Source organism: Podarcis filfolensis (genome assembly GCF_964270895.1).
Source record: "Podarcis filfolensis genome assembly, chromosome: 11".
In the NCBI taxonomy this organism is placed as follows: domain Eukaryota; kingdom Metazoa; phylum Chordata; class Lepidosauria; order Squamata; family Lacertidae; genus Podarcis; species Podarcis filfolensis.
This window is the reverse complement of record NC_139613.1, coordinates 59,115,976-59,139,754: the sequence shown is the minus strand read 5'-3', so window position 1 is coordinate 59,139,754 and position 23,779 is coordinate 59,115,976. Positions and strand designations below refer to the sequence as shown.

At 43.4% G+C, this 23,779-nt stretch overlaps 1 protein-coding gene across 11 annotated transcripts; it reads left to right on the top strand.

The window, feature by feature from the left end:
- The first annotated feature begins 953 nt into the window (after positions 1 to 953).
- On the top strand, positions 954 to 22,475 carry GCNT1 (glucosaminyl (N-acetyl) transferase 1). Of its 11 annotated transcripts, none has more exons than XM_083577040.1 (3): positions 954 to 972; positions 11,875 to 11,935; positions 15,408 to 22,475. In XM_083577040.1, exon 3 carries the CDS (start codon positions 15,480 to 15,482, stop codon positions 16,788 to 16,790), a length of 1,311 nt encoding a protein of 436 aa, XP_083433166.1. In that variant the 5' UTR covers positions 954 to 972; positions 11,875 to 11,935; positions 15,408 to 15,479; the 3' UTR covers positions 16,791 to 22,475. The 11 variants fall into 11 exon arrangements, with proteins under 11 accessions (XP_083433166.1, XP_083433172.1, XP_083433171.1 ...); XM_083577045.1 differs by lacking the exon at positions 954 to 972 and adding an exon at positions 1,158 to 1,632; XM_083577042.1 differs by lacking the exon at positions 954 to 972 and adding an exon at positions 1,215 to 1,232.
- The last annotated feature ends 1,304 nt before the right edge of the window (positions 22,476 to 23,779 follow it).

The following is a 23,779-nucleotide window of genomic DNA, read 5'->3' as shown; positions in this document are numbered from 1 at the left end:
CTAAATCTGCCTCTACTTCTTGATTCTATTGCTGGGGGTCCAAGTGTCTTAGTGGCAAGAATTACCTTTGCCTGCCTCCTGCTGGTTCACCAGCTACAGTTGTTCCTGGACTGGGGCAGCTTCACCTCAGTTACTCAAGCACTAATAACCTCCTGTTTAGATTACTGCAACATATCGTATGTAGAGCTACCCTTGAAGACTGTCCAGAAGCTGCAGAATACTGATGCTTGGCTGGTATCTGGAGTGGAGAGAGGAGATCATATTACAGTGGTACCTCGGGTTAAGTACTTAATTTGTTCCGGAGGTCCGTTCTTAACCTGAAACTGTTCTTAACCTGAAGCACCACTTTAGCTAATAGGGCCTCCTGCTGCCACTGCGCCGCCGGAGCACAATTCCTGTTCTCATCCTGAAGCAAAGTTCTTAACCTGAAGCACTATTTCTGGGTTAGCAGAGTGTGTAACCTGAAGCATATGTAACCTGAGGTACCACTGTATTCTGATCATCACATCTCTGCAATGGTTGTCTGTGAACTACTGGACCCGATTCAAAGTATTGGTCCTATTGTGCCCCTAATGACTTTGAGCCCAGGTAACCGAAGGAGCACCTTCTCCAGTATTGCCCCACCTTCAGCAGAGGGTGAAGGTGGGGCAATACTGTTAGGATGAAAGGGGCAGCACCCCAACAACCTTAGCCAGCCTCTACCTGCCAGCCTTCTTACAACCAGTTGGTGGGCGGCTCTGCCTGTCCTTGGCTGTGCTTCCAACTGCCTGCCCAATGGGCACCAACCACCACTGCCCAGTGCCCACCTAACTACTAAGATCAACCAGAGATGCCCTTCTTGTTGCCCCAACATTAGCTTTGCTAGCCAGGTGGCAACACGAGGCACAGCAGAGGGGGAAGGAGCCTCCAGATTGCGCCCTGTCTTCGGCCTGACATTGCTCTCCCCCTGCAATGGCCACTTTGAAGCACAAGGTAAAAGCCGCTCCATTTGCTCAGCAGGCATTTGCGATTTAATGCACAGCTGGCGGAATCTATTGTTGCTGTTTTATTTCGGGTGTTGTTTAATGCTTCGTTCTAACGGTATTTCCGTGTTCGCTACGACCGGGTTGTCAGCCGCGATAGAAGTAAGAGGAAATGCTCCCCCGTGGAGGCGCTCAGTCGGTAAGCGCGCGCAGGATTGCAGCCCAGCTTCGGCGCAAGGCGGCCACGCGCGGGCTTCCCGGCGGCGGCAGGTAGCTGGGCGGGAGCGGCGGCGCGCCCGGAGGGTTCCGCGGCCAGGAGCGCGCGCAAGGCAGCTCTCTGGGCTCCTGGGCGGGGAGGGGCTTCCAGGCCCGGCGAGGGGGAAGCTGGGGGCGGAGGGGAGGCCCTCCGGCGCCAGAAGTGAGAGCGAGGGGCAGCGGGGAGCCGGGCGCCTCGCCCTCCTGGCTCTGGGCTGGCGTCTCCCGAGGATGCGCGCCACTCGCGGCCGGCTGACTTCGGGGAGGGCTTGCAACTTTTGCCGCGCCACTCGTGTTCTCCTCGCGGGGCAGCTCGCGCTTCCGCCTCCGCACAGAAAGGAAACGAATCGGACTTAACGTGCGCCTTCTCCTCCCGCCGCTGCGATCCTCCAGGCGCCGCCAGGGAATGAACAAGGTGGGCGCGCAGCGGGTTGCGCTAGGCGGGCGAGGGAGGTGCGATCCTCAGCTCTTTTGCATCTGCTTGCTTGCTGCACCCGAGCTTCACGTGTTTGGAGGGGGGGGGAGGGATCTGATTCAGGCATTCAGTTCTAAAAGGCTCTTCCACACGTTCATGATTATCAGTGGAAAGGTTGTACAGGTAAGACGGTGCGTTCCAGACAAGTTTCGCTTCTGTCTTTGGGCTTGAAGCGGGCGGAGGGGAAGCCGCTTTCATAGAGGTATTCCTGCTAAAAAGAAAAGGGAACTGGGTGCAAATGGTGTGCTCGGAAATGGCTGTTAACTCCCTGCCAGTATCTCTTAGAACTAGAGTCGTTATCAGCTGGCAAAGGAGCACGGGGGAGGCAAGTGGCTCCTTTGAAAGAGAAAAGTTTCAAAAGTGGATTTCTGGTTTAACAGCAGGATGTCTTCCCCCCTCCCAAATATTGTAATTGTTTTGCTTGAGTTCATATATGGGTTGTTTGATGTTCCTGCCGGCATACTTTCAGTTCAGGCCCTACATTGCTGAATGATTTCTGGAGAGGTATCAACAAGGCAGTCAGCTTTAGCAACTCACAGTGCAACCCTAGCCAATTAAGTCCTGTTGAATTCAGTGGGACCTGCACTCAGGTATGTAGGGTTAGGATTGCTGCCTAACAGGTTTATTATAACATCAACTTTCATGGACTAGGGGCCACTTTGTGAGATGCATGATGTATGTATTGTCTGAAGTCAGCAAGAATATATATGCACATGGCTGTAGGTCTAACATCCTCATATTGTGAGGTCTGATGAAATTACAGTGTAAAAAAGTAAACTGACAATTAACATTAAAATTTAAATATATGTAAAATAAGACCAGTGAGCTTTCACACAGCAGTATTGATGCCTTTACCTTGGTCAGCTAATTAACACATGTTAATGAGAACTATTCACACCACAGGTGATACCATAATTTTGTCCTTCAATGCTGGAAAATCTCTCTTTTGAGGTTATTTGCATGAAAAACAGCCTCTTAAAACCAGTGTACTGGGAGGTTGAAATGTTTCCCCTCAGGCCTCTGAATATGGTTCTAAGCCATGGGTAGGCAAACTAAGCCCGGGGCCGAATCCCGGCCAACCGCCTTCTAAATCCAGCCCGCAGACGGTCCAGGAATCAGCGTGTTTTTACATGAGTAGAATGTGCCCTTTTATTTAAAATGCCCCTCTGGGTTATTTGTGGGGCCTTCCTGGTGTTTTTACATGAGTAAATGTGTGATTTTATTTAAAATGCATCTCTGGGTTATTTGTGGGGCATAGGAATTCGTTCTCCCCCCCAAAAAAAAATATAGCCCGGCCCCCCACAAGGTCTGAGGGACAGTGGACCGGCCCCCTGCTGAAAAAGTTTGCTGACCCCTGATCTAAGCCTATGTCAGGTTTGGATTTGTTTTGTTCTTTGCCTGGCATCTGCTTTGTTTGCCCTGTGTAAAATGCTGTGGGGCAGGGGTGGGCAATCTTAGGCCCAGGGACCAAATATACTCCATCCACCCAGCCTCTCTGTCCAGCCCTCTGGACTTTCTCCAGCCCCTACCTCCTCAGACCTCACGCTTCACTGGCCCTGCTGTGTGACCTTTTCAAGGACTCTTTCAGAGCTGGAATGTCACCTTGAACTGTGATGTTATCTGGATGAAACCTGGAGAGATAATGTGGGGGTTTTTTGGGGTGTGTACACGCATGTCGAAACTTTTCACATGCTCATGCCTGGAATATAGCCTCCTGTACAAAAGGTAGAGTTGCATCACTTGCTCCACACACTTCTCTTTTGCCTGGGACTCCCCACTGGCATGTAGAATAAAATGGGGGGGGGGGGCTAAATTTAGAGCAGTGTAATCAGCATTGGTCAGATAGCCTTGATGTTTTTGTTTTAAATTAGCCAGAAGGATTTGGGACTGTGGATACACTAACCCATTATTTAGAACAATCGCCGCTCAATATGTAACTGGTAACTGGTAGAACAAAGGTAGGTATAATTGTACACCATAAATGATGCCCTTGCCCTTATTACTGATGATCTGACAGCTTTCATCAGGGCTGATTACTTAATTTAAATGCAAATATGATTGAAAGTAATTTAAGTTGCATGAGTGTAGTTAAAAGCTATCCAGCAGGTGCTGAAACATGTTGAATATGTGTTCGTTCTTTTTTAAAACATACCTTCACATAGGTGTTTCAGGAGGAGTTGTTATAAAAATGCAGCTGCAGCTGCTGAATGATTCTGTTTGATCTGTAATGCAACACTCTTGGACAAAGAGGTTGACACATTTCCAGCCTATTAAAAATACTGTGCAAACCTTCAGAGTACAAAAGTGGTGGAAGTTCTCTGTTTAAGTTTTCTTGCGACTTTCTTGAGGACTGACTACTTCACTACCTTGTGGGAAAGTTGTGTGCTAACTTGAAATGTGCATGTGTGTAAATAAACATGCTTTAAAAATTATTAATTTACTTGTACTGTTTCCTTCCTTCCCATCAGCTGAAGCCCCCAGTCTTAAATAGCATCCCTGGTGCTCAAGGACAGCAGATACCTAGCTATTCCCCATTGACTATCTGTGGCTGTTTATGATGAGCAGTCGTGAGCAGGCAATTCAGGATTGATCTGGCCTCAGGCCTCCTTTTCTAGGGTGTTCTGAAAAGGATATCTGTTTAAAAGAAAGAGGAGGGGTTGGTGGCTTTTAAACAGGGGTGTGAGTGGCCCATTTGGAATCTGTGCTGCTCCAAACAGGTCTTCTAAATAAGGCTGGAGGTAACAGATTTCAGGCTCGCCAAGAACATAGAAGCTGTTGTGCCGAGGCACAAAGGCCTTTTCTGTTTTGGGTAGCTCTTGGCTGGTTTATCCTTTCTGCTAAAATTCTCTTATTCTCTTCTCTTCCTTTTTAATTTGTAAGAAGTAATTATCCTGCCATCGCGGGATGGTCAGGGTAAGCTTGGGTTTCTTTTCAGGAACTTTAATAAGGTGGTGTCAGTGGAAGCCTTGATTGTCATCTCATTCCTACTACACAGCCACCATCTGTTTCAGTGGAGCTCATGTCAGGGTGTTAGGCAAGCCCCATAGGCAAGAAGAGAGACTGAACAGCGATAGGGCTGAATGGAAGTCCCCCACAGGGAAGAACTCTATGAATACAAATATTGTGCAAAATCACAACGGGATGATCAGTAACAGTGCTGCACAGTTTATGATTGCTGTCTGGTCCCACCCAGTTTTTCACAATGAACAAATACCCTTCTGAAACACCGCCTTTTAAAGGAGGTTATATTGTCGTGCTGTTTTATTATATGACTGTTCTCCGCTGCATTCATAAACTTCAAGTCTGTATAATCTTACTTGTCTCAAGCAAGAGCAATGTTTGCAAGAGTTCCCTGGAGCTTTCCCCCATTGCAAGAACTTTTCTTTGGCACTTCCAGTCACATTCTTTTTAGAACCATGGTGTGGTATCTTGCAGAAGCTGTCCTTCTTTACGTGATCCTGACTGGCCCAGGCCAAAAGAGAATGAGCTATTAGTAGCCATCATTCTTTGGAAATTATCTCTTTTAGTTTGTGGAAGAATTAATACTAATAATAACCAGGACATCTTTTATGCCCAGGATTAGTTGTGGAAATTCGTAAGCAAATGCTCACCAGCTTGAAGAAACAGTGCATAATCTTCCCTTCTGAATTCATTTTGGAATTCTAAGAGGCAAAAAGATCCTACAGAACTCCTTGCCATAGTATTAATTATGACAAAATGTTATCTGTGTAGATTTCTATTACTATGGCCATATCCCAGGCACCATCATGGCCTTGATCTGTCCCTGTGTGCAGTGGTGGATCTTGGCGTCTCAAATTTCAGCGGTGCCCAAAATTCAGCGCCCCTCCACCTGTCGCACTCCATTCTGAATCATAATTGTGGCATCCCTGGTGGTGGCGCCAAGGCTCTGCATCCAGTATGACTGAACCATCTGCCTCTCCTGCGTGGATGCCGTCAGTGATGTCTTTTCACCATTTTATGGGTGCCCTGCTTCCCAGCTGAGAAGGACCCCTCACCCTTATGGATTCTATATACAAATATTGTTAAGTATACTAACAGAAGATGGCACAGGAAATGATCCCATAATGCTGTGAGTAACCACTTAAATCACACTTACAGTGCATGCTATGCTGTGTAAGGTCATAATCAGTGCAGTCTAACAATGCTATTATGTATAAGTCATTATTCTGTCAGTAAAACCTACATTTGTATTTCCTCTCTTTTTTACCATATAGTAACAGGATTTTAGTTTTCCTCAATATTTCCTCAGTATTGTAATCCTCAGTATTTCAAGAATTGCCAGTTTGGTGGCAGATCATGTGCTTTGCATGCAGAAGATTACAGGTTCAGTCTTCAGGAATGACTGAGAAAGACCCTGTCTGAAACCCTAGAGAGCTGCTTTCAGCGTAGACAATACTAAATTAGATATAAGGAAGTTTCCTGCTAGTTTGTTACTAGCTATATTGAAGCATATTAAAAGCATGATCTGGGAATAATATTGCTCAAATATTGGCTCAGCCATAAACAAAACATTTCGCACAGGGGTTCTGCTCCTGGACCCTACACTCGTCAGCAGAACATATATAAGCGTGCCACCCCCACCAACCCCGTTCTGTTCTGCCCCTTCCCAGGTGCAAAAGGACCCGCATGTTGGCAATCGCGCATCAACTGGATGTACCTAAAATTGCTGCTGCCTGTATAAGCCCTTGGCCATGTGCAATATGAGGATGCCAGACTATCCTGCATGGCTACTCTAGGGATTGCACTCTACACTGATAGTGCAATCCTAGTCGTGTCTATTCACAAATAAGTTCTGCTATATCAAAGAGTGAGGCTGGGATTGTAGCCTAAAGAATTTAACTCTCTTTCAGTCACTGCTAGCTCTTCACTCTTTAAGAATTCAGAGACTTATCTCTTGAGTCCCTCTTTCTGTTTCATGTTAAAAGTGTGTTATCAGCAGCACTTAATGAAAACACTGGCCAGCATTATTCACTGTCTTTCCATTCCTAATACCTTTTGCATGCAGTCTTTCAGGCAGCTGCTTATATGTTTTATAGTAGTGCTGTGTAATCCACATTTCACTTCAGCAGCAACAACAACTTGTACCGGGTCTACCTTAAAAGTACAACAAAATTAATTGCATTTCCTTAATTAGCTGGAACCAATGCCTTACCAAGAATGTCTCTGCTGTCTGTAATAATAATTTGTTAAACTATGTTGATTTGTGGCAATTTCCTTTTTCTTCCACATGGTGTACTCTCAAACTGGTTTGTTCTAATGTTCCTGGACATAAAATTATGTGAGTGCATATTTCATCCTCAAGTTTAACGGTGGGGACTATAGTTGTTTTTTAATAGGCTGCCAAGGTAACATCAGTTCTGAAATATGATAACTAGCTGTTTTAAGAGCTACTCATCTTTCTCTTCCGTGATATGTGCATAAATGACATTGGAATGTGTAAGTATCTTTTGTCATGTTTCCTGGTGCAGGGGTTGGACTAGATGACCCTAGGGTTCCCTTCCAACTCTATAGTTCTATGATTCTATGTATGTTTTCCTCTGTCTTTACTACATCCTGTTTATTCTTTCTTTTCTGATCAGTGTCATTTTTCTCCTTGTTCATAAAAGAAAACAACATATTTTGCACTGCTTTTCACCCTTGGTCTTTTCTCTTGAATTCAGAAAGGGAATATTTTGATCTATTCCTCTTTTTTGGAGACTATAATATACGCATCCACACAGAGACTAGAATTCTGGTCTTGGGATCCACTTTCTGCTCTGGCATGCTTCTCCTACTCACCTGAGGGGTGGGAGATCCTGAGTTTGCTGTTGCTGGCTGGCTGATTTCCCTCCCCCTGCCTGCATAGAGAATTCACATGTATAGAGTTTCTTCTCACATGCAGATTGCATATTTTTGACGTTGTTCCGACCTCATGTACTTCCCAGTTTCTGGTCATTAGGAATAATTTCTTTCAGGACCTTCCAGACTCATGATCCAGTTTCCTTTTATTCCTTTCTGCTTCCGTCACTGTCTTTATCTTTTTCTGGCTACTCCTGATTCTGTTTCTTCAAGTTTTGACTCATTTTCTTCTCCTTTCATCTTGTTACTTGTGGCTCATCTGGCTTTCTAGAAAACTGCCTTTCTGTGAAACTATCTCCAAACTGTTGCAACTATTACTTAGGACACCATATAACAAGAATGACCGGGAGGAAAGCTGGACTTTGCATATTGAAAGCCGCAGGTGTAGAATTTCACCCCACCCAACACTCCAATGGCACTGCCTGGGTGGAGTGGTGGTGAAGTAAGAACTTTGTAAGTTCTGACAACGAGTTTGATCACATTAGTCCAGCTCGTGTTTTGTTCCTTTCACAATATATACCTGTTTGAATGCTTTCCATGCTTTCCCAAGTAATCCCAATCCCATTTTTAAAAAACTTTGTGCTTTAACAGGGATTTGGGCAAAGATATCCCTGGCCCCAGATATACCATACTGGCTCTCTTCTGTTTCTCCTATTGCATTTTTTAAATGGTTCCTTCTGTATAAGCTTGACTCTCCTGGAAGTTAAAGTGAAAAGTTATGTATCGAATATCATGTATAAAAGTGAACTTCACCTATTATTATTATTTTATTTTATTGAATTTATATACCGCCCCATACCTGTAGGTCTCAGGGCAGTTACACAGAGCCCTCTATTTTGAACTTGTTTAAGGTTTAAGGAATCCATATTTAAGTTGCTTAAATGATCCTATTATGCAAGAGTAAAGACAAATCCCTTTTCTTGTAACTGTAGCTCTGCTTTTTTTGTAAACTATGCAAATTAATAGGTTAAAAATGATGGTCAATAACACAGGATGGTTCCTATAATTCAGGGTTGGAAATATATATAGTCCAGATGTTGTTGAACTGCAACGCCCACTACCTCTGACCATTGGCTGTGTTGATTGCAGCTGAATTAATACCAGGTGACTTCATTCTGATTCCTGATTAGACTAGCCAGTATCTCTAAGGTGTGGTTTACACATAGGCAGGGAATAGTTAGAAGTATAGTTTTTGTTTTCAACAACCTTCTTGTTTTTGACACCCCTTATCTGTCCCTCTTTAAAAAGATGTGGAGGAGGGAGAATAGTTCCACCGTGATGGTCCCACTGATTCATTTCCCAGAGTGAATCCTACACAGGAAAACAATGCAAGAGAAGGCAAGAAAGAAGAGTCTTGTGTTTAATGTGGTTATCTAATCAGGGGTCACTCATTAACAACCCAGAAAGTCAGGGAATAAAGAATGACCAGTGATAAAGACCACAAATTTAAGACTGTAACTGAAACAAATCAATCAGTTGTATGGTGCTTCATTCAAAGCACATAATTTCTTTATATGGAAGATAATGTTAGTTTTAACTTTGCTCTATATCAATACATTTTGATTCAAAGTAAGATAGCAATATAGTACTTCTAAGATTGCTGTTGTAATTGCATTGACAAAGCCATCAATCATCCAAACAGAAGATTTGGCCTTTTTCTAAGTTCCTCTACCCATCTGATTCTCAAACAGCACTTCTAATTTCCACAGCATATCCTAATTTCTAAGTTTTTTAGCAAATTTTGTATTCTGCAATGAAGTTTATGGTTACCCAGCCAGAGGGATGAGCACATGAATAGGAGTTTAATAGACAGCAGTATGGAAAGAGGGAGGGAGGGAGCGATAGTGAGGGGAGGATTGATCAAGAACTGGACAAGAAGGATTTTACATCAGTTGCATCACCTATGTGAGTAGGACAACGTAGGATGTAGACTATAGGTATCCATAATCTACTAGGAGGAAATGTAGTGGTTCTCCTGCTTTTCTATCATTTCTTTATTAAGGTCATTTTCTTCAAAACCTTTCAACAGTGCTTAAAATTCCACATCCATTGTGTTGCTACTGTTCTTCTCTTTGGCATTTTACTAGGCTGATGACATGATTAGACCAAAGGCCTATCTAGATCAATATTCTGTGTGACCAACTTAGCATTATGCCTGAACTTGTCTTCGTGGTTTGTTTCCCGCAGACAAACCACAAATGGTTACAGCCCATGCTTTGTCCAGAGTAAGACAGACTGAAGAGAACACAGCCCTGGGTGGTGCAGCAGCAGCAGCACCAGGTCCAGAGAAGTCATGCTGTAGCTTCAGTCTTCACTCACAGAACCTGTACTTTCGCTCAGTCATGCTTAGCTGAACTAAAAATCTTGATGCTGGATTTGTTATTGCTGAACTCTTTTGCATCTTTTAACATGAAAAATCAAGATCCACTATGTGTTAAAGAGTAGCCACTTCTTTTTAAAAATGTAAAAGCCATTGTCCACTTCAACAGTGGCAAAGCATTATTGTCAGTAGGCAGATATACACATACACACCCAATGTTTTCTCCCTTAGTCATACTTAGAATGCAAGCTCAGATTTAAATGCCTTTCAGGTCCAGCATGTTGCAGGCTTAGTATATATCTTATGCCACATGAGTTGGAGTTTGCTGTTGAACCCAAACTGAATGAAAGATTTGACAATGTCCAAGGCTGTTGGGTTTTCTGTATGGTGGACCAAACAAGTTTGTGGCAGCACCCAGCACAATCCTTTTAAAAGTCTTTGGAAACCCCATTTTTATCCTGCATAGCCCTGTGACTTGCAGAATCATGGTCATTCAGCTTTTTTCCACCTGCAGCTGCTGCCGCCGCCGCCTCCTCCTCCTCCTCCTCCTCCTCTTCTTCTTCTTCTTCTTCTTCTTCTTCTTCTTCTTCATTTCTATACAACTCTTCATCCAAGGATCACAGGAATTACAATATAACACAAAAATACATACCATAGTAGCAAAAGCAATAACCCTCCTCACACACAGTTTAAAAGGCCATAGATTTTTTAATCAGCCAAAGGCTTGAGAGAAGAGGAATGTTTTTTCCCTGGCACCTAAAGACATGCACCAAAAGTGCCAGGGGAGCCTCCTAATCATCATGCGTTCTGCTGGTCTTTCCCTGGTTGCCTGCTTGCCACCGCTGATGTGAGGAACCTCCAGCCAAGGTCCATTGCACAGCCGAGTCCTTTACGCACGAGCAATGATGAGTGACACCTGGGAACTCTCTAAAAGCAAAGTTTTATTTCTTGCCCAAGCAGGAAAGGTTACAGCAAGCAACCAGGAAAGCCACCAGAGGGTGGAACCTCAATCTCTGTTTACACTCTCCTTTTATAGTCATATATAAGCAAGACGCCCAGTGATATGGTCTTACTGCTAGCTTAACCACAGGTGCCATTTTCCTGTTCATAGAATGTCATGCCCTTGCATGCTTCTATAATTTTCCTTTATATCTTTTCCTGTTCTTTGTTATTTTTCTGTTCCTCTCTTAAGCTTGCATTTCAGCATGATTACTGAAATCCAAGTGGGAACTGTTTGGCTCAAGATGGCATTAGTCTTACTTCAGTTATAACACCATGTTCATGAGGTAAGCTCTGAAACTGGGCCTGAAAGCTCAGCAGAAGCCACAGAAGAGCATGTGACTTACAGTTCTGCTCTTGCAGATTCTCTAGTTATGTGTGAAGCAGAATGCACACCCTGTTCTTGACTTAGGAGATCCAGAATTTCAAGGAGAGCATGTCACTTGCCACAGGCAAAATCTGTGAACACTACTTGGTAAGCAGATCAGTCTAACAGAGTTTCCAATTTTCTTCTTACTTACAATGTTCTATCCTGTGACTCAAATCTTTTGCTAGGTGTTTCCTTGCCTTCTTGAAACATCAGACCAACTGCTCTTTCACATGCTGCTGTAAAAATCACATTCCCCCTCCCCCATGAAGTATTCTTCTATGAGCAGGCACTCATTTTATTTCTTATAGGATGTACCTTGGGGTCCTTACTCCTGTCTGTGCCTTGACTTTTCTGGGAGATTACAAGGAAGGCCAAATTAGATTGGCGTCTCTGTGTTTCATCTTTGTCATCAGAATTAAACCCAAAGTATGCAGAATGTGGTAGTGAAGTCAGTATAAATTAGCAGGGTGGGAGGGGGCATTAATATAGCCAGGTTGCTTTTTATGTGCTGTAGCAACAGTTGAGTCTTTCATCAATCTCTCTTTACCTTGCTAGCAGGGAGTTGAACAGTGTGGACTTCATGGCACTAACTCCAGCCAAGACCGTTAACCAGGACTTTGTTCATCATTTACAGGTCTCTGCCTGGAAAATTGACACAGTGGTCTCTTCAGGATGTTGGCTGGGGCGAAACAAAGGTGAACCCTGATTGCTGTTCAGGAAGAAAGGAGGAGGAAGGGGCAGTGGGGTGTAAAAAGAGGTCAAACTTCAACATGTTAGTCAGTTTCTGTAATTTAACCTTATACTTCCCAAGTCTGAAAGTTGTACCATAATTCACTGCATAATTGTCACCACCACATAATTGCCACACTCTGTTTTTTCGGTCCAAAAATTGGTTGAGTCGCATGGTGAATTCCTTTCCTCCCCCATCTGCCACCCCATTCCCCTCGTTCCTCGCTGTCTCGGCCATAAGCTCCCAGGCCGTCCCTGGGCTTGTGGCAAACGGCCAGGAACTGCTGCGGGACTGCTCTGCCTTGCCTGAAGAGCAGCACAAGAACGACGAGGGTTCTGGGTTGGTATCCCGGGATACGCCACCCAAGAAGGGGAAGCAGCCAGTGAGCAACCACCTCCAACACCTGTCCATGACCCCTTCGTCTGCCTCTGCCCCCAGCAGAAGCTTCAGGCACCTCTAGGTGCATATCAACCATCTCTCAGAGGCCAGACAGCAGGTTGGGGTGGGAAACAAAGGACCCCTCACATGAAAGTGAAGGGAGGTGGAGGTTGGATCTGAAGCTGTGGAGTGGAGGATTCTTTATGGGGTTGCTGAATAAGCCCTCCCCCAGTCTCCAAATCAGCTGCCACGAAAGGGGCGGTGAACGTGAGCTAGAGGGCAGGTGTGGGCTCAGGGACCAGAAGCTGCTCACCGCCACCACCTCTGTGGTCTGGGATGAAGATGGCAAGGGTGGAGGGGCAATAATCTGAACAGCCAGACAGCCCCCCTGGGGCAGCAGCAGCAGCTGCCGGAGGTCTGGCATGGAACATGGCGCAGGCGGGGGGCTCATATAATGGTTGCACCCGCTTTTTTGCATCACAAATTTAGTGTAAAATCTGTGGTGATTATGTGGTGAAATACTGTATTTTTGCCTTTCCTTCTCAGAACTCAGGGCAGCTTCTGCCAGGTTCTTCCATTTGCACTCTAGCCACATTTGTTTAGCTTCAGAAATGGGACTTCATGGGCTGCTTTCAGATCTTCTGGTCCTAGATGTGCATGGAATATATGTTACCATGGATAAATGAGTTGATGGTAAAATGAATGATACCTAATTCTCTGTGCTGATTGTTTATTTGCTATAAACTTCTGCTGGAACTTGATGAGAAGTGATCTTTTTCTCAGACTGATTCAATAAGAATATAATTAGAGGTTCCAAAGAATGTAAACTTTTGTTTAAGGTAACATTAATGTTTAGCCAAGCACCCATCTTTTAAGTTAAAGGCTTTCAGAAAACTTTCATTATCTCTCTTTCTTTGTAGATTTTCAGTTTAAATCACTGTTAATTCTGTGGTGTCAAATGTAATGCTAGGATACCTTAAAAAAACCAATAATTACAGATTGAAGAAATGCACTTGTCAGCTGCTTAGTCCCTTAAAATCAGAAGACTTCAGCCTGTCTCTAAAGATCCTAGTATTTTATTTCCATGAGAAATCTCAGATTTATGTTTAATTAGACAAAAGGATTGGTCTTCTGTGCCAGCTTACATCCATCATTGACCTACTACTTTTACTCATGGGAGTTAACCATTTGCTTGATTCAGTCTAACATGTGATCATGCAGCTTATTGACTTTTGGCCACAACAACTGTTGCAGTTGGATATGAAAGGAAACATATCAAAGGAAAGGTTGGAAACTATACCAGTTAAACAATTCTATGTTAGTTTCTCTTCACTGCTTCTATCCAGTATAAACTACTGCAGCTACTTTGTGTCTAAGGTTGCAGTCCTTTGGGTTGTAACCAGTGCTAGTCCTACTCAGAGTATACCCATTCAAATGAATGAACCTAAGTTAGTTAACGTATTCGCTCTATAAGACGCACCAGACCACAAGACACACCTAGTTTTTGGAGGAGGAAAACAAGAAAAAAAATATTCTGAATCTCAGAAGCCAGAACAGCATGAGGGATCGCTGCACAGTGAAAGCAGCGATCCCTCTGGCTGTTCTGGCTTTTGGGATAGCTGCGCAGCCTGCATTCGCTCCATAAGACGCACACACATTTCCCCTTACTTTTTAGGAGGGAAAAAGTGAGTCTTATAGAGCAAAAAATATGGTAAGTTCATTAATTTCAACAGGTCTGTTCCAGGACCAGTGCAGGACCAGCCCACCCATGAGGCTGGGTGAGGCAGCGGATCTGGCCTCTGAGGAGCATTTTGCCTCCTCCCCTCCGACCCCTCACCATCTGCTCCTCTCTGGCCTCCTTTCACTCAACTGCCCCCCCCAGTCGCCTCAGGTGATGACTAAGGGAAGGGGGCTGCCAAGGGCGGCATTCTTTCTTTTGCCTCTAGCAGCAAAATGACCTGGCTCAGTCTTGGCTTACCAGAGAGCAAAATCGACTGAACAGAATTAGGATTCTGAGTAACTATAGTCAGGTTGCATGACTTTCTGTAGTTTTGCGCCTTCACTGGTTTCTCTTTTCTTACCTCCCTCTCCCACATCACCACGTGTGTTGTATTTTAAAATACCAGTCAAAGTTCTCCACCCCCATCACTTTTGTTGCATCCTGTGCTCAGACGTCTGTTCCTCTTGATATCAGGTTTGCTTCCTTTGTCTTTATTTAAGCAGCTTCTTAATCTTCTATTTTCTACTGTCCTTATTTCCTGTGATATTTTCTGGGTCAGAGGTAGAATAATGGCTAGAGTGTCTGACTAGGACCAAGAAGAGCCAAGTTCAGCTCCCCCTTCAACCGTAAAGCAAAGCAACCTTGAGCCACTCACTACCTGTTTGCCTCGCTCTGTACACAAACTCTATATGCTTCCTTGAGTGGCTTCGAGGAAAAGCAGAACAGAAATGTAATAATAAACTTATCAAATCAGTTGTTGTTCCTTTTTACTTACTTACCTTCCTCTTTCCCTGTCCGTAATTTTTAGATTGTAAACTTGCAGTAAGAGCCCGAAGGTTGTTCAGCCATTGATAATTAGAATGATTTTGTAACTAAAATGTTTATGATTTTAGCAGATATAAAACAGAACAGATGACTTTGCATACCTTAAGTTTTTCCTATAAATTAATTAGGACTATGAGATGACAAATGTTCCTGAGAGGTCCCAGCATAATGTGTAAAGTGGCCTTATATATATAGAGAGAGAGAGAGAGAACAACCTAAGCCAAAGATAGCTAACATGATTCCCTTCAGTTGTTTTGGACTACAATCCCCATTATCCATGTCTATTGGCTATGATGGCTGGGGCTGATTGGATTTGCAGTTCATAGTATCTAGACAGCCCCAGGTTGGCTACCCTTGACCTAGACTGGCCCTGGACTGGACATGCCAATGACACAACAGAACTACTAGTGAATAAGCATTGCACCTTTAACATTCCACAGATTATCTGTGACACAGATAAAAAATGCAGAATTTAGTTTTTCATTAGAATTTATGTGTACTTTCACTATTCTAGGAACTTCTGAGAAATGCAGACAGAAGGCTCTGAAGCTGGATCCTGATCATGCGTATGAAGAAAGTCTCTTAGATGCATGGGGGATTGCAAACACACTCTGAAATGCTGAGAAGGAAACTTCGTCACTGTCATAACCTACGCTTCAAGTTTCTGCTGGTGTTGATTTTTACAGCAGGCACCTTGTCCCTTATCAAAATCCACCAGAAGCCAAGCTACATACATCATGGGCGCCTGGAGCTAAATGATGAATACCCAAACAGTAACATCAACTGCTCCAAGATATTGCAGGGAGATCCAGAGGAAATTCAGAAAGTGAAGTTGGAGCTCTTAACTGTTTCTTTTAAAAAGAGCCTGAAACTAACTCCAAATGATTACATCAACATGACAACAGACTGCAACTCCTTTATTAAGAGGCGAAAGTATATTATGCAGCCTCTGAGCAAAGAAGAAGCTGAGTTTCCCATAGCATATTCAATAGTAATTTATCACAAAATTAATATGTTTGATAGACTTCTGAGATCGATTTACGCACCACAAAACTATTACTGCATTCATGTTGATAAGAAGTCCCCCGAGTCTTTCTTGGCTGCAGTGAAGGGGATTGCTTCATGTTTCGACAATGTCTTTGTTGCCAGCCAGTTGGAGAGTGTAGTATATGCTTCGTGGAGTAGAGTGCAAGCAGACCTCAACTGCATGAAGGATCTCTACAGGAGGAGCGCAAGCTGGAAATACCTGATCAATCTTTGTGGTATGGATTTTCCTATCAAGACTAACCAAGAAATAGTAGAGAAACTAAAAGCTCTCAAGGGTGAAAATAGTTTGGAAACCGAGAAAATGCCTTCAAACAAGGAGACACGATGGAAGAAGCATTATGAAGTTGTTGATGGCAAAGTGAAGAATATGGGAATAGACAAACAACGCCCACCTCTTAATACTCCCATTTTCTCTGGCAGTGCTTACTTTGTTGTTAGCCGGAGGTTTGTTGAATATGTCCTAGAGAACAACAAAATCCTTACTTTTATAGAATGGGCCAAAGATACTTACAGTCCTGATGAATACTTGTGGGCTACTATTCAGCGAATTCCCGAGGTTCCAGGTGCAGTCTCTGCCAGCGACAAATATGATGTCTCTGACATGAATGCTCTTGCCAGGTTTGTTAAGTGGCATTACTTTGAGGGGGATGTGTCCCGGGGTGCTCCGTACCCACCTTGTAATGGAATTCACATCCGCTCTGTGTGTGTCTTTGGAGTGGGAGACTTGAACTGGATGCTACGAAAACACCACTTCTTTGCCAACAAGTTTGACACTGACTTTGACCCCTTTGCAGTTCACTGCTTGGAGGAGTATTTAAGAGACAAAGCACTGTATCAGCATAGTCATTAAAGTGCAACCATCTGCATGGTACAAACCCTTTCCCTCTGATAAGGATGTCAAAAATATAAGAGATTAAGTGTGCGGTGCACCTCTTGCCTCTCTTCCACCTGCCTTGCTGGTCTTTTTTAACAAGCCTTGTAGGATGTTTACTAGCTGATTATGTTGTTCTACATACTTTGTCTTGGTTTTCTGCTTTTCCCAAAGAATTCCCATCATATGCATTTTGTTGTAATAGACAACAACAGAACATTTGGTATGGTTATTGGAAACAAAGAGCTCAGGTTTTCAATATTATCACTTCATAACAGTTAAACTGGACTAAAGCTTCCCCTACCTTTAAGAATTTTATTAGAGATCTAAACAGTGTTCTCAATTTTTTGGTGCAGCTACAAAGGGCATCCCCCCCCCCCAATTAATTATGAAGCAATGGCAATTAGAAGGAAGGGAGGGAGGGAGGGAGGGGCCAGGAGTGAGCAGGCATCATAGGATAGAACATGGGTTGTCTAGCAGGACTATATTTACAAAAAAAGAAAGAAAGAAAGAAAATTGAGAAATTCCAAAGCCACAACTTCTGCAGAGTTCACATTTACAGTTTGCTCAAGTATCTTTAGAGCCAAATAATTAAACCCTGCTTTTGTTGAAAATCCATGAAACTTTTTAAAACTCTGCCAGCAGCTTTGTATTAGCATACTTCATAGAAACCACAAAATGTATTTTTATGCATAAATTTTAATAGTGGGCTGTATTCTTAACACATTTTGTAGTTGTTCAAAAGTGATGCAGCAAAAGCCTAGTGGCTAAAATATTCTCAGGGAAATATTAATGTGCCTTGTTGTGTTAGTATAAATGCTTCATTGTATACAATATCTTCTGTTTGTTGCTTGATACACTCTTGGAATATTTCATGCAAGTGATATTGTAACTTAATAATATTAGTCCTGACTTTCTGAACACCTTAAATATAAATTAAAACAGTTTTCTTCAATGGCATTAGTGTGAAATGCAGAACATGACATTCAGAATTGTTGCTGGTGTAACCTATTTTCTTTTTTCTTTCCTTTTTTCAAAAACCTCTGTGAGGTCAGTGAGGCAGATGTTGGCATGGTATGATTTACATAGGCTCACTTCTCAGATTTGGTGTGAGAATCTTAGGCAGGGTTTGATGCCCTTGTCTTCTCCAATATGGATTGCATTTCCTACGGCCTGAAGCCCTTCTCAGAGCTAATACCATTCTAAAGCCTCTGGGAATCTTTTCCTAAACCTTTGGGGAGTCGCTTTGAAGATGTGCATGTGATTCAGAGGGGACTTAAATGCCCCACTGAAGATTCAGGTGTTCCCAAGTGTCCTTGCTCCATAACACTTGATCTGTACTATGTGTAATTCTGTAACAGTAATATTTCGGCACTGCTCTTTTATATCCACTATGGTATAAAAAAAATCAGCAATCTTCTATGGAAGACAAAAGGAGAAAGCCAGTTATAGTTTAGAATGGGATCTAGAAACCTACCAGCATTCCTATTATATATAACATAGCTCGCTTTCTCAGAGAGGAGGTATGGTCACATTTTTCTGACTCTCGCCCCCAGTCGAGTGGCCAGGATGCCAGGCTGTTTGCAGAATCAGCCTTAGGCACAGGTGTCTGGTTGCCTTGGGGATTCTTGCTCTGTCTTCCTCTTTAGAGCACACGAACTGTGCTCATTATGAACTGGTTACAAATAACCTGCATTTGCATCTGTTTCCCCCAGTGCCTTTTGCTCAGTTGCCATTTTTAAGGAGTTTTGCTGCAGACCAGCCAACAGTTCCCATTGCCAGCCATTCAGCCATGTGAGCAGGGGCTGATAGAAGCTGTAGTCCAAAGTGCCTGGAGGGCCTAGATTTGGAAATGCTGCAGACCATAACATCTCTACAACCACCTCACTACCATTTTCTTGCTCTTTCTGCCTGTGAATGAACTTCAGACCTAATATTTTGGGTGTATGAGCTCTTAAACCTGATACTGACCCCTCCGCCTCTGGATGCTGACTTCACAGTACACTTGGTTGTTAATTTAAGCTGTTTGGGTTGAAATGTCTTCTTTATCTTGTTCCTAAGAAGCTACCTACTCCAAATATGTGCCATACATAGGCACACAGGACCACATTATCTTGTATTGTGGCTCTGGTGCAAGTCATCCTGTGTATCTGAACTGGTGTCCTTTATAATGTTACTCAACTTCTTTTGAAGGGCAATGTGTTCGTAAACACATTTAACAGTGCAATAAAGGAAGGGGAAATGTGTAGGAATTTATTTTGATGCTGTATGTAACCCTATAGTTGAAAGTCTTAGGATGATTATAAATGAAGTTTCTATTTTATTAGTGATTACATTTAAATGGCTCCTCTGCTATAGACTATGGGAACAAATAACATCTAGAATCTTACTTATATACACACAGCTCTTGTTATATAGTTGGTATATATTTTCGAATGCATGCCATTTCTGGCATCAATAGGACATTTGCAATGTTGAGTACTTAGCGCAGCATTAGCAGAGAAAGAAGGTTAGTGTTGCAACAGCCAGGCAAAACTTTAAAATGCAACTTGGCAGGGGACCAAGTTGTTTGCAATGCAATCCTATGCTTGCTTGCTTAGAAGTGTGTCTCACTCAGGACCAGCTAACCCACCCCCCCAGTAAGGTGCGGTAACCGCCTCAGGCAGCAGGGTCCCCAGGGGCAGCAGATTGCAATGTTGATAGTTCTTTAACTCCCTTGTTCCTGATGTTGATCTTCACTCACCTTGTCTTTCCTGGTGGGGAAGAGGCCCCCATTTTGGGGTTTGCCTCAGGTCTTGGGCTGGCCCTGCTCTTGCTATTTTCAGTGGGGTTGAGGGCTGTATTCCCTTGGGGACAGCATTTGTTAGGGGTCATATGTTGCTAGTAGGTGGAGCCAGAGCAAAAACTGGGCAGGGTTTGCAACACGGCATAGCACTTGTCCTGTACCACCCACTCGCTGTGTACCAACCATCATTCTCACAGCACACATGAGAACAAGAGCTTTATTGAAAACCGTGAAACTTTAACTTCAGGGTCATAAGGAGATCTCTGCTGCATCTTGCACAGTTTTAAGTAAAACTTCAGTTAATCACTGATTGAAAGCGAAGGCTACATCACCAGCCCAGCTGTATGTTTCACTTGCTGAAAATGGAACTTACAAATGGGAAGAAAGGTTATCTTTAAAACTGGTGATTGTTTCATTGGACCTGGTAAGCATACTGTGGTTGTGCCACTGAGAATAAAAACTAAAGGCAATTGACACTGGTGCTCTGCAACTAAACCTGTACCAGTATATCTTTTCCATATGGATCTTCTGCAATACCAAAGGAAGTTGAGCATGTTATTTTTAAGCCATTTTGACTGTGATGTCCAGCTATGATAAATTAGATTCTAGATTCCTACGTTGTGAGAGAAAATACCAAAAATGGCTTCTCTTATCTGAGTGTTAGTACTGTATTTAAAATAAATATAATATCCCCAACATGATGCTAATTGCTAATTCAAATAATTAAGTATCTCATTATATTAGTCAGCTATTTCAGCCTAGAGTCTGTTAGGCAGCAGTGAGACTATGAATCTTAATTGGGGTTCTATACTTGGGGAAGTGTATCCAAGTTATACGGAACATGTGTGTAATTCTGCAACTTGCATCTGCCACACTCATCAAGATTCTGCAGTGGTTTTAAAGCTAACAAACAGGGTGGTGGAATTTTTTTAAAGAGTGGTTGGTACAAATACAGTGGTACCTCAGGTTGCAGACGCTTCAGGTTATAGACGCTTCAGGTTACAGACTCTGCTAACCCAGAAATAGTACCTCAGGTTAAGAACCTTGCTTCAGGATGAGAACAGAAATTGCGCGACGGCGGGAGGCCCCATTAGCTAAAGAGGTACCTCAGGTTAAGAACGGACCTCTGGAACGAATTAAGTTCTTAATCCAAGGTACCACTGTATGGGGGATTTTGCATATATACTATACTGCTTGCAAGGAGGGGGAAGTATACTGTTTGCAAAAATATAAATTAGAAAAGTAATTTGAAAAGTATGGAGAAATGGGGATTTCAGTGCCTGTACTGTAATATAAAATACTTAATCCAAACACACTGGGTTTGTCTGCATATATAAAATGCTGCTGTTCCTCTTTTAATAGCTGTGCTTATTCAAGCAAAGACAAATGATAGGAAAGAGAACATTTTGTCTTTAAGCATTTGATTTTCATGCCATTTTTAACTACCACAGAAGTCAAAAACAGCCTTTCATTTTTACTTATATGATTCATTTTTGTATTAAGAGGTTAGCTTCCTTGACTCATGCAAAACAGTATCTAAAGTTTTGCATTCAAGAGAAAAGAGGGGTCTCTATTTTCTGTTCAACTCTGTTTTATGATGAGCATGGATCTGCCACATCAATGTTAAGCTGATGTGAAGAACTTTTGCGCTGGAGGAACTCTCCCCTTACAACAAATGAATCAGATTCTTAAGAGCTTTCCTTCTCTGGTGAAATCAATGAAAGCTGTGTTTAAATAAACAGAGGACCATATGAATATTTGTTGTCCTATTCTATATTTCCAACTGATAATCTATTGTTTATTTAAATGAGGTATAGGAAATGTGTGTACTTGTTCAGTGAAGATTCACAATCTAAAGCCTTAATGGAAGTTGACAGTGTGTAGGTTCACAGGCCAGATCGACAGATGCAGAAGAGGAAATGACAACTAGATGGCTGCAGTGCTGTTAAAGAGAGAGATTTCCCCCGCTTTTGTTGAACTGGAATGCATTTGTGTTTTTTTTAAATCAATGGATGATTTATAAAGCAAAGGATAACAAACAACCAATGGTGGTAAAGTCTGTCTATATACAGCTGTGTGAAATGTACCCAGTGTACTCCCAAGAGCTGAAAATACAAAAGTTAAAATTATCTGCGAAAACTGGAGTTTACAACAGCAATGTTGGTGGCACACCTGTTCCTTATGGTTACATCAGTGGTGGACTTTGGTACTATGGTGCCCTGCCTGAGGCCAAAGTTTGGCACATACCCCATATCCTTGGTCAGGTAAGGAGGCACTGAGGGCTCTACAGGGTCCTAGCGCCCCCCCACCTCTTTCCCAAAGCTGGAAAATTGCTAAGCAGACTTTGGAGAGGATGCAGGAGAACTCTAGGACCCTGTCGGAGCCTCACGCCTCCTTCCCAAAGCCCAGTGTCTCACTTACTAGGCTTTGAGATAGTGTCCTCTTGGCGCAGCTTGCTGGGGCTGATGGAAGTCTGCCCCCACAACATCTAGGAGGGCTCTGTGTTGGATATTCATACTCTACATAAGTTGGTGTGGCAGGAGAGGACGGCAAGAGTGCCAGGAAAAGGCTTTTTTTGTGATGAGATGATAATTGGTCTCAAATTAGACATAAAATAAATGTGATGACCTGGCAAAAGCAAGTTCACACCTCTTACTGAGCTTGTATACATACTTAAGGTACATATGTAAGAGGCTCGTTTCTAATCATATTTTGGGAATGGTTCATGTTCTTATGTAGCTGCATTATTTTGTACTTTATGTCCCATGAACATATTATAAAGTTGTCGTGTTCTGTGTTATAAATCAAGCACTGCTAGGAGGTGTTTCTTACTGTTTTCTAGTGTATTTCTTATCAATAAAAGAATTGGTGTGGCACAAGTGAATTTTTATTCTCAAAAAGTGGCCCAGAGAAAAAGTTTGAGACCCACTCCTGTACACTTTCGAGTACAGCAAAATCAATACTTTTTTTCAGCCAGAACTCACTGGAACTCAGTTTTGGCCCCTCTCAGGTGGGCGCCATTGCCAATATTATAAGAGAGCAAGGGAGGCATTCGTGGCAAGTTCTGACACCTCTTTTTCTAGAAAAATAGCACCGAGCAGAATCTTAGAATGTCATAGTCCGTTGCTCAAACTTTGAGGGTGCAATTCACCTAACAAGCACTGTCAACAGAAGCGCCATGCAAGGGCTTTTCCCTATGCACCCCTGGAAACTGGCTTGGGGGGGACCCCAGAACAGGACCTGGGAAGGAGGAGATGGGGGTTGCTCCCTCCGGCAAGCTGCAATGCTTGTACAGAGCAGATGGATAACTCATCACAGTGCAAAATTGGATTACACCAGCAGTTTTCAACCTTTTTGAGTCCATGGCTCCCTTAACCAACTGCATTCTTTCTGCGGCACCCCTGGGGGGCTCAGGAGCCCAGATACGTCCCCCCTTGCCTGCAGAGCTGGCAGCCTCTCACCCCTTTTCAAACACCCTCCCTTGTGGAGTGTTCCCTCAGCCTCTTCTCCTCTCCTTGGGAGTCCTCTGGGCAGCCACGGTTGCTGCCCCTGGTCTCTGAGCTGCCCCCTGCCCCAAAGAGAGGTGCCTCGTGACACTTCCCCACAGGGGCCTGGGACTTGTCTGTCCATTCCCAGCAGCAGGGGCTGGTGGACTGGCTGGCTGGGCTCCCACTTGCTTGCTCACTCCGATGCTGCCTCAGCTCCTGGCAACCAGCACCCCCTGGCCAGCCCCAGAGGCACCATTCGCCTGCGGAGCTTGTAATCAGGGATGCTGCAATAACAGCTGTGCAAGCTTTTAGGAGGCAAAGATCTGAGACATTATCAGAGGAGGGAGGGAAGGAAAGAGGGACAGAGAACAGTGTTGCCCACGGCACCCCTGACCACCATTCAAGGCACCCCAGGGTGCCATGGCACACTGGATGAAAACCACTGGATTACACCCTAAGAAAGGCTTTAGAGTTCTAGGATGATGTAGCAATTAGGAAAAGAGTGGAGGATAAATAGGGCAACACTAGCCTTGCATGGAGAAAAGGAAAAGCATTATGAGTTCCAGTCCACCAAATGGGCCTAAAACTTAATATTGACCAACATGGGATACATTTCAGACATTAGCTTATTCACACAGTTAGATTTACCCTTAAAGTGTATATGTGCCCATGGCATATATAGACTTTACTGAAAG